Here is an 11,307-nt window from a genome sequence, read left to right as displayed (position 1 = left end):
CCTGAGGCGGGGCGGGGCGGGGCTCCGCCCTCCCGCCAGGGGGCAGCCCCCTCGGCACAGGGCGGGAAGCCGCTGCCGCAGGCGCCCTGGAAACGGAAGTGCGGAGCGGGGTGAGCTCAGTGCCGGGAGCGGGCGCCGCCATGGAGCCGCGGGAGCTGCGCTGGGAGACTCTGGAGGCTCTGCGCACCTCCAGCAAGGGCCGGCTGAGCTACTGCCGCCACTGGCTGCGGGATGAGGTGAGGGCTCGCTCCCGGCGGGCGGTTGGGGAGCCGCGGCGGCTCCCGCTTTGCTCCTCACAGCGGGTCTGCGCGCCCTGTGGGCGGCTGAGGGGGGAAACCGCGAGTCGTCCCTCCGGTGCTGGCCCGGTGGTTTCGGCTCCTTGTCTCGTTAACAGGGCTTAAAATACATCAGTGTTTTTTGTGGTGGCTCTGCTCCCCGCTCCTCCTCGCCTGTCAGCAGCCGGGCCCCTCTGCTCCACACTGGCTGAATGGTGCGGGGCCTGGGGAGGAGGAGGAGGAGGAGGAGGAGGTGTGACAGGAGAAGGTTCAAGCGTGGCTGTCTTACAAAAGAAAGGGAGCCTTGAAAAGGTGTTGAAAAAACAGCGAAAGAAAGGCATCAGTGCACTTCTGATCTGCGGTTATAAAGCACCTGCTGACCTACCCGATTTTTTTTTTAAATATGTGTTATGTTTCATCGATTTCTTGATGCGTTTTGCCTTCATGGAAAATGTGTTCTCTCTAGGATATCTTGGAAGGATGCATGTCTCCTCTGGTGCTGTCACCGTATTCCGGCTGGGTCCTGGACAGAGTGGTTGGGCGATCGGCCCCAGAAGCTCTCCCCTCCAGGAGTTCAACGCCTAAAGAATCCCCTCCTCTCACAAACCAGTCACCGTCTCTGGAGAAGATCACGTCTGCGAGCTGCCGGGGCTCTTCACCACTTCTGTCTACAGACCCAAGTGAAACCAAGGTAGGTCTCTGGTTATAACCCCTGTGTGAGCAGCTGTGAGAAAAAAACATGTGAACTCACAGCCAGAAATTGTCTGGTAAAGGTTGGTTTGCGCTTCGTTAATTTGTGGGGGAAAAACATGCTTAGTTTCAACTTTTTAGGATAAATGGGTGATGATAAAATTGGTATTAACAAGGCTTTTATAGTGTTTTATAGTAGGGTAAAAGCAAACTCCTTTTTTCACCATAATTAAGGAAAATTTAGTTGGAGCTGTGTGATTATATAGATTAGCCATATGGATTCATCCATGCGGAGGGAAGGTCACAGAGTAGGATCAGGCCTGTTGCAGGGGTCTGTGGGTACCCCCTTGGATTCTCTGGAGCCTTTGAATGAATTAGATGTGCTACGGCTCTCTCCTACAAGGCGAAAGAGTAGGAAGTTGAGTTATGGAGGTAATGAAGTTGATGAAGCACCTAAACTGAAAACAGATGTCCGTTGCTATGCATTAAATTATGACTTCACCACCTAACAATCATAGAATCATAGCATTGTCTAGGTTGGAAGGGACCTTTAAGATCATCTAGTCCAACCATCAACCTAACTCTGATAAAAAAACATCACTAAACCATGTCACTAAGCACTATGTCAACCTGTCTTTTAAATACCTCCAGGGCAGCCCATTCCAATGCTTAATAACCCCTTCAGTGTAAAAATTTTTCCTCATATCCAATCCAAGCAATGATACTGAGCAGCAAAGTTTTGCATCACCTTGGCTCCATTTAGACTTAAGAAATATATTGTGAGTTAAAGATCTTAATGAAGCAGCAAGATCTGATAAAAGTTGTAAGAGAGACTCTGAAGACTCCTCCTGAAGAACGATTCAAAGCATAAACCTGTCTTGGCTTATTCCAGTGTAACATCTTCACTGAGTGTTAGGAGAACGTGGGGAGCCTGTCCAGCCTTTCTAGGTGACAGCTGGCCTTTGTGAATGTCCTATAGGTTCTTGGTATCTCTGCTGCCAATTTTAGTAATTGGGAAAAGTAATTATCCCAACCTCACAGAGGTGCTGGAGGATATTCAAAATGGTGAGGCCCCACTACTGGGGTATATAACTACTCTAAAAGTTGTGCATTGGTTGACTCCTTTATCTGTTTCTCTACAAATAATGTGCAGTTTAGGAGACTTGTTCTACCTGGTTTCCTCCATGAGTTGCTCCTTTCAGTTCCTGATTTTGCTTATATGCTGACCACGCAGGGAAATGAAGATCTTAGTCTGCTGGAAATGGACCAAGAACTCTTTTCAGCGGTTCTGCCATCTAAAGTTACAGAAGTCGAAGGCTGCATTCGGATGTACGAAGAGATGCACAGGTTGAAAGGAAAGGTAAAAAAAGAAAAAATGTTGGAGGATGTATGTGAATTGGAGGAGAGCTACATAACCAGACGTAGCAATGCCCTGGTAAAAGTAGCAGGACAGTAAGTTATCCTAAACGTTGGCCCACTTTGGTCAATGTCATTTGTATTTTCTTCTGTCCAAATTCCGGTGACTGCTACGTTGTGGTGTTTCTGGCACCTCTGCAATCTGCAGGAGGGGCTAAGGCAGCGGCAGGAGCAGCAGGAGCAGATGGTGAGGGCAGTGTATGACCTGGCGAGTGAACAGCTGAAGCGCTTTGATGAACTGAAGGAGCTAAAGCAGCATCAGGAATTCCAGGATTTGCAAGAAGTAATGGAGAAGAGGTGAGATTAGCTCTGGTATCCTTAAAATACTACAGCATTTAGTCAATGTGAGGATTAATTCTTGTGCCTGACAATTCTATCCTAGTCAATTGTGCTTGAACATTTCACCTGCTGCTTTTCTTACATCAACTATCATGTTATTGTTTGTCTTCCAGAGTAGATCTCTGGCTACTATTGAGGTTTCAAAGGTTACAAAAAGAATGTATTTGTGACAATTAAAGTGCCTTTAAGTTTGGCTTATTTTAAAAGTAACTTGCTGTGTGATTGTTTTTATTTTGTCTTGTGCATGTCTTGAATACAGTTTTTCTGTCTTTGTCCGTTGTAGCTCAAAGGAGGCTCAGGGACAGCAAGAGAAGTTGAAGGAAGAACACCGACACCGAGCAAAGGTCTGAGACTTTTAAGACTTATCTTTCACACAAGAACCGTGGCTACTCGGTGGGAACTGGAAAGACCAATTGATTTATTTGGATTTGCATGGCACTCCTGGGGTGAGAATGTATTTTCTGGTGCTGTTGTAGACACCTACTGCATTGTTATGGAAACACAGTAAAGGTACATGTGTTGTAGGAGCAGGAGAGATCTGGAAAGCCAGAGCCATCAGACCAGAAAGGGCCTGTAAAGCTGGACTCACTTAAGTAGTTTCTGTCTTTTTCTCCCCAGATATTAAACCTAAAACTGCGCGAGGCAGAGCAGCAGAGGCAGCGTCAGGAAGAGCTGGAGCGTTTGCGTAAGGAGGAGGGCCAGGAAAGATTGCGTCGCCTTTATTCCATCCAGGAGGAAGTGCTGCAGCTGAACCAGCAGATTGATCCCAATTATAGACACAAAGACTTGCCAAGAATTGATCTTTCTGTGTACAGTAACCGTGGCAACCAGATCTGTGGGCTGGTGTCAGGACTCATCCGCACCACGAGTGAGGTAGAGGCTTTAGGGTTGTGCGTAACTTTGGTTGTCATTCCTTCCTAAAGCTTCCTGTAGTTGTCTTCAAAGGCAGCTTGTTATGAGGCCATTAAATAAGGTGTCACAGAAATGTTGTTAGATACTCATCCTATTGAGCATCTAATTTAAAAGGAGAATTCTTTTCTATGGCACTTTAACTGTTCTCTTGAAAATGGCTTATAAAAATGTATGAGGATTTCTACAAGAGAAAGACTCAATATAGAGTACTGTAAACTATTGATGCTGTAAAGCCCCTTTTTGAGACAACCATGGAAGCAGAGAGGTTCATAAATTGTTAAATACTGAACACGTTCTCTTATAAGGTTTTTTACAGTAACTGAGTTACCTTTAAAGTGGTTTTTTTTTTTTTCTCTGTGTAAAAGTGAGATACAAACCTTGAAAAATAAAACACTATAATAAGGCAAATTTTCTGCTTCAGCTTGTCACAGCTGGCTTTCTGCAGAGGAAGCTGTCTAGGCTTTGCATTGGGTTCCCCTGTACTTATCAAAGTGTGTTATTAATTTTTGTTCCAAGATCTTGTGAGATCTAGTCACGGACTAACATTATTTACAAATGTTATGACCAATGTTAATGTACAATGAAAGGAGAAAAAGATATTTTCACCAAAGAGGATAAAATGTGTATTTGGCTCCCAGGTTATCTGAAGGCTAATGCTTCAAAGGCCCCTTGCTCTTGCCATTGGGCCACAGATAATGGAACAAAAGACTGATGTGATATTACCCCCTGTTTCTTGACAGAGAGGTTTCCCTACTCAAGTAGATGTGGCCAACACGGAACGAGCGCTGCAGGAGATGCGGGGGTTGATATCCAGCATGCAGCAAGAAATCGCTGCAGCTGTGGAAGAAAAAAGGAGGAGAGATGAAGAGGAAAAGAGGCAGAAGCAGAAAGAGTTACTGAAAAAAGAGCAGGTGAAGGCTCAGACCCCTGCCCCTGCCCAGCAGTCAGGTGGAAAGCAGCAGAAGGAAGGTTGGTACGGCTTTTTTTCCCCTTTTTTAAATTTTCCTTCTTTCCTTCCTTGCAGGAAGGAAGTTTCCTTCTTTCCTCCTATCCTTCTCTTGTACTGTTAGGGTGAATAGTACTTTGGAATCTTACTGTTGTGACTGAAGGTTGGTACGGCTTTTTTTCCCCTTTTTAAAATTTTCCTTCTTTCCTCCTATCCTTCTCTTTTACTGTTAGGGTGAATAGTTCTTTGGTGTCTTACTGTTGTGATGCGGCTTTTTTTCCCCTTTTTTAAATTTTCCTTCTTTCCTTCCTTGCAGGAAGGAAGTTTCCTTCTTTCCTCCTATCCTTCTCTTGTACTGTTAGGGTGAATAGTACTTTGGAATCTTACTGTTGTGACTACCTACCTTCTCAAAGCCTTTACTTTTAGCACAACTGGCAAAATGGGTATAGGACAGCTGGCAGCAAACTTTTGAAATGAAACTGATGCAGCATAAATTGACGATATTAACTAGAGCAAAACTTGCTCTTCCTAGACAGCATGCCATATATTGGAATATTAGAGAATAACATTGTGCCTTCTTGGGAGTGTAGATGGGTCGTGCATGATGCGACAAAACACACAAGCAGAGAGCACTGAAGTGGCTTCCTCCTTGAGAGTAGGTTAATTCCAGATATCCTGCACATACAAGCTACTGAGCTGAAGAAGGAGGCCTCCTGTATAGCTTGAAAACTTGTAGTTCATTTATGAACATAACTTTTTAAACTCCATCTTGGGGAAAAAAGCACTCGTGCAGTTGCTAGTTCCTTGCAGTTTTTTTAAAAAAAAGTTTTCTTAAGGTTTACTAGAGTTTTAGGTCTGTCTTAGTCTTCTGTTATTGATTATTTTTTTTTTAATATCAGGACTTCAAGTCAAGGCAGAAGAAAGTACCATGCAGTGGTACCAGCAGCTTCAAGATGCTGCTGAGCAATGTGTTGCTTCTTTCAGTGGAATCAGCAACTGCAAAGATAACAATGAGGTATGAACAATGAACGCTGAAGAGTGATTGCCTTGATTTCTAGGGAAAATAGAACAGCTTTCATTAAAAACAAAACCAAAACACCTTTACAGAGAAGTAGACTACTATGACAGTTTGCACGAGCAGAGTTAATAGAGTTAATAACTGTTAATAGAGGCTGCTAAGTTAGAATTGTTTTTATTTAAAGTTGTTTGTTTGTTCTGCAGGTTAAGAAGATAAAAACAGACTTGCAGAAAGCAGCTACGATCCCTGTGAGCCAGATCTCAAGAATAGCAGGTCAGGAAAATGCTAAGAACCCAATCCAACTGAAATGCCTTTTGCTGTGAAGTTTTTAGTAGGACACAAGTATCCAGTGTTTCTCTAATTATCCCTATAGCAGAAACTGGTGTGCATACAGTCCAGATTTTTGCAGCACAGTGTTTGCTTATGTTTTGAAGGTCTGTTGCTTTCCTCAGAGGCATCTTGCTTCATCACAATTAAGTTTCTTTAATCAGATGGAGCAAACATGCAGTTGGAGGTGCCTTGCCCTTCAGGGTGTAGGTCCAGTTTTTGTGATGTCGTCTGGTTAAGACTTGTCTGCTGTTTCCTAATCTTCTGTCTCCGTACATTCTGTATATGTTTGCAGGCTCTCAGCTGAGAGAGATATTTGATAAGATCAATAACCTGCTCTCTGGAAAGTCTGTTGTGAGTGGAGGGAGAACTGTATCAGTGACGCAGCATCCACAGGGTCTGGATTTTGTTTATTACAAACTTGCGGAGAAATTTGTGGTGAGAAAATGTTCTCTTTATTGGGGTGGTAGCTAGTGCTTTAAGAAGTTCTTTTGGACACTGTCCTCTTGTCTTCAACTGCTGAGAACAAAACTGTAGTTAGCACCTTCCTGAGAAATGAAGTGTCACTGTTTAAGTTGCTTTTTGAAGTTGGCGATATTTTTCTCTGTTCTTTATTTCCTAAATTTGGGGTGTTTGAAACTAGTTGGCGATATTTTTCTCTGTTCTTTATTTGCTAAATTTGGGGTGTTTGAAACTTTCATTTTCTGTGACAAATAGATGCAAAAATTAGCCCATGGAGTAAAACTGCGACTGATTTCTGAACGTTTGATTGTTTGGAGTGAAAACATCCATGCAGCCTTGCACTTTTTGCCTGTATCCACTAACCCCTTTTTTTTCTATCCTGAGCCAAAGTTTATTGTCATCCCCTGTGGCTTCATCAGCTTTTCTGGGCTTGGCTATAGAGCCATGGAAATTTTGGCATCCTTTAGTAGAAGATAATGACACAAAAAAGGAATTTTTTTTTTGTCTGAGAAATGGCTTGAAGGCGTAGGGACTGACTTTCCTCACCCCCTCCTTTTTCAGAACCAAGGAGAAGAAGAAGTAGCTTCTCACCATGATGCAGCTTTCCCAATTGCTGTGGTGGCCTCAGGAATCTGGGAAATACACCCTCGAGTTGGAGACCTCTTTTTAGCTCATCTGCATAAAAAGTGTCCTTATTCTGTGCCATTTTACCCTGCACTGAAAGAGGGGACTTCTATGGAAGAGTATCAGAGGTAAGTTTGTTACTGTACTTCTTCAGCATGAACCCTGCAAGGGTGAAGACTCTGTTCTTCTAAGTGAACCCCACGTTTCCATGTCTCTGATGATGTGGGCACGGTGATGTGCTGGCACAGACTCTGGAGATTCACTCACAAGTGTGCAGCTCCCCTGACTCTGTTTCCCTGGAGGATGCTGTGTCCTTCAGCTTTGGAAGTGCTTTTCTGCTGCTTCTTCCTCATCCTTCTCAAAGAGCAGTCAATAGCCATAGTTTGATTTAAGTTGGAAATATCCAATACAAAACCTAAATATTCTATATGATATAAAATAGTGGAACGTATGGTCCAGTGAGTAATGATCAGCCTTGGCAATAATTCTTGCATGGTTTTAGGGTATCTCTATTCTCAATACAGTTGACTTAGAGTAAACTGAGAACGGGAGGGACTCATTGAATGTGTTTTGTTGTACTAATACTGGAATGTCTTCTCCTGCTTAGGATGCTTGGATATCAGGTTAAGGATTCTAAAGTGGAAGAGCAAGATCATTTTCTTAAACGGATGTCAGGACTGATCCGTCTTTATGCTGCTATTATTCAACTCCGCTGGCCTTATGGAAACAAACAAGGGGTACGTGTGTGTGGAACTGCAATTAAGACCTTGTTACTATCCTAACAGTATGTATTGCAAACTTGATTCGTAATTAAGGCTGAACTTAAACCAGCCCATAATATATTTGAAAGGAGATGGTCATAACCATAGTCAACAAAGGGACACAAAGTAGTTTGTCATGTAGACAAACTTCCTTCCTTCATAGTTTCATAGTGATCAAGTTTTACGTTTGGCTGTTGTAAAATAACTTTATAAAGAAGAAAGTACATCAGAAAACTGCCAGTTTAATAATAGCATTTTGCAAGACTTAAGTGGTGAGTAGCTTTTTTGTTGCTTTCTAGCCACATCCTCATGGGCTGAACTATGGGTGGCGCTGGCTTGCGCAGATGTTGAATATGGAGCCTCTGGCTGATGTGACGGCGACGGTGCTGCTCGATTTTCTGGAGGTAAGCGATGTGGGTTACTGGTAGCTAAAGTGATCTTGAATTGGTAATGTTTTAGTTTCTAAAGGGATTGCTGAGGTTCATAGTGATTTTAACAGCAGTTTTGTTTTTTTTTTAACTTGTCCTTATTCCGTCAGAAAGGAATGTAAATGTTTCCATATTCGTGCAAATACAGCTTTGGAGCTGAATGATTTAAAATCTGAAGCTTTCATACATGCAACTTCTGTTGTTAAGATTTGGTTACATTTAAGGTTTCTGGTAGCGTAAAAATAGTTGCATGGTGCTATAAGGTCTGAGTTCTTGACATCAGTTTTTACAATGCAACAAGATCCTGTGGCCTTTCCAGCTGAATTTGTTCAGAAAATAGGATTTTCAGGTTGAAAAAGACAGAGCCTGATGTATATTAATCCTATATGCTTGGATATAGGCCTGAGATTTAGTAAAAGTTAAAGGCTGAAGTCAGGGGAGACACATGCTATTGAACCCAAGCAGCTTCTGTGCTTATCAAATGCCTACTTTAAAAGTAGAAATGACCCCAAGCAGCTTCTGTGCTTATCAAATGCCTTCCAAAGAACTTTAAAAGTAGAAATGAGAAAGTGCAAAGTGAAACACACTGTGGGGATTCTGTTAGTGGTGGTAAAGTTTGAGGGACATTCACCCTGTAAACTGGCTGTGACAAAAGCTGATGAATCCACACTGCAGTTATGAAGGTGGGGAAGTGCCCACAATGTGCCCCATTAAATGGTATTAGGGAAAGTTATTATTTCTGGCGGGAGAGGAAGAATAACAGTCAGTGGCCACCACGCAGTCAACAAGAAAAAAAGTGATAACAGAACCAGTAATAGCATTTAGAGGATTTGCTTCTTTTATTGTAGGTGTAGATATATTTCTTTAAATGTCTGCATAAAATATTAAGTGGTTGATATGAACAGGTTCATTGAAATTGTCGTGTCCAGCCTGAAACCCAGTTCCATAACCTGCTCTTTGTGGATTTCTGTACTGTAGGTGTGCGGCAACGCGCTCATGAAACAGTATCACGTTCAGTTCTGGAAAATGATGTTGCTTATCCAAGAAGACTATATCCCAAGGTACGAGATCTGTGATTAGGAATGGGAAATAATCCTTGGTGTTCACTTCGTGAGTGTTTGCGCTTGAATGACTCGTCCATCCATTCACTCCTCCACCCCCTCGTAAATCAAACCCAACTTTCTAAGTAGATTTTGAAACATGCTGTTATTTCTGCAGGATTGAAGCAATTACCAGCTCTGGACAGATGGGCTCTTTAATGCGTTTCAAGCAATTCTTGGAGGTAAAGATGGGGTTTTTTTCAATTTTCAAGTGGTTTGGGTTTTCTCCCTTCATTTGATACATGCATCATTTCGCTAATGAGGCTGGTGCTGCTCACAGCAAACCTGAGAGTCCAGACCTGTCATTGTGGTGTAACCCATCTTTTGTAACTTCTCAGTTACTGAATTACCTTAATGATAGTTAGGATGTCAAGCACCTCGCTTCTTTCTTGCCTCACATCTAAGTTTTTCTCAGTGAGCGTGTATTTTGATTATAAATGAAGTCCAGTGAGAGAAGATGTGCAGGTTGAGGAGAATTCTGCTGAGTCATTTCTGTAACAGCTTTTTTTTTATCAGTGATTTGCTTGTTTTTTATCTGCTGTCCCAATTAGACACACCGGGAAGCAGATGCTTTATGTAGGGCTTGTTTAGCATTGTATCCTGCATCATTTTTTTAAAAAGGCTTGCAAAACTGTAAAATACTTGATTAAATTCTTTTGTGAATGTTGAGTTAGATTATGATATTAAAATATGATCCCTTCAGAGTTTGTACTTTCATTTCAGAATTAATTTTGGTACATTTTATTAGCAATGCTTTGAATGGGTGCAGTAAGAGCCATCGTAATTCCTGAGAAGAGATGACAAATTAAGATATTTTTTCTTTGTTCTTTGTTTAGAAATGTCTACAGAAGAAGGAAATTCCACTACCAAAGGGCTCTCTGCAGCCTTCCTTTTGGAGATCATAGATCAGTTCAGATTTCTTTCCCCCTGGATGTCGGTGCTTTCAGACCTGGCTTCCTGTTTATATGTAAAGGCAAAATAAATGTATTCTGTAAATAGAGGAATCAGGAGAAAATATTCCATCAGCCTGTTAATGTTTTATTCATCACAATTTATGTTGGGCAGAACAAACTTGTGTTTAATTTGTTGCAAATAATTGGAAGCAATTCTTTGGATTTTTACAAGTTTTTGTATAGTAAATTATGGAAAATCAAGGACTCTTCCTTCATATGATCACACATGTGGAAGATGTTGTACATAAAATATCCTGATGAGCTCTGGGCTTCAGAGATTAAAGACTCTTGGGCTGAAAATTTGCACCGTGCTGTTCTGTTCATGGAAGTGAAAATACCTCATGGCTTTACGAAGTCTTAACAAAGTAACCAATCTCAGAAATTTACTTCTAGAACCTTATTTTTGTATTTATTGCATCCGTCTTTTATAATTCAATTTTAATTATGCTGATGTACTTGCATCCTGTTTGCCTTGACATCTTAAGACTACAGGGAGACTGATGAAGGCGTTTGGCCAAGTGCTGGTGGCGCTTCTCTCTGTTGAATGTAACTTTGCTCCAAGAGGCAGGACTCTCGATTTAAGAGAGAGAGAGACTCACTGCTTCAAAAGGTTTGCACGGGTGATAGTAACTTCATGGGAGAAGAGCAGAGTTCCTGAAACTGCAGAATTTCTGCATCTGTTATCCATCAGATGGATGGAAGCTAATAGTCCATTTTTTTATTTAAAAGGAAAAAAAAAAAGGTGGCAAAATGGTGCATTCATTGTAGCACTTTTGCTCGTGTTTTGCCATCATTTGAGGGGGAAATGGGGGGTTACCTAAGGTGCATTTTATAAGAGATATTTTTATGTAAATGGATTTTTTCCTTATCAATGTCAAGGTATTTTATGTATCAAGTACTGTAATACTTTTGTACCAATGGTGGATTATTCTGAGAATAGTTCATTCTAGAAATCTGTTTAAATTCATATTAAAGTTTGATTATTTTTTTTCTTTGTAATTTGAAGTTTACACAGTTTGTTTTCTCTATTGAAGCGGGATGGTCAAGGAAATCTAC

General features: G+C 41.7%; 1 protein-coding gene across 1 annotated transcript; it reads left to right on the top strand.

Annotated features, from left to right (window-relative positions):
* The first annotated feature begins 111 nt into the window (after window positions 1–111).
* On the top strand, window positions 112–11,250 carry GLE1 (GLE1, RNA export mediator). The gene is made up of 16 exons (XM_014944278.1): window positions 112–236; window positions 742–966; window positions 2,200–2,325; window positions 2,530–2,678; window positions 3,004–3,064; window positions 3,339–3,593; window positions 4,373–4,601; window positions 5,478–5,593; window positions 5,800–5,869; window positions 6,219–6,361; window positions 6,947–7,137; window positions 7,617–7,746; window positions 8,070–8,174; window positions 9,177–9,259; window positions 9,417–9,480; window positions 10,135–11,250. Exons 1-16 carry the CDS (start codon window positions 141–143, stop codon window positions 10,201–10,203), a joined length of 2,112 nt encoding a protein of 703 aa, XP_014799764.1. The 5' UTR covers window positions 112–140; the 3' UTR covers window positions 10,204–11,250.
* Window positions 11,251–11,307: the final 57 nt, after the last annotated feature.

This window comes from Calidris pugnax, unplaced genomic scaffold (assembly GCF_001431845.1).
Source record: "Calidris pugnax isolate Ruff unplaced genomic scaffold, ASM143184v1 scaffold22, whole genome shotgun sequence".
NCBI lineage: Eukaryota > Metazoa > Chordata > Aves > Charadriiformes > Scolopacidae > Calidris > Calidris pugnax.
This window is presented reverse-complemented; position numbering and strand designations above follow the sequence as displayed.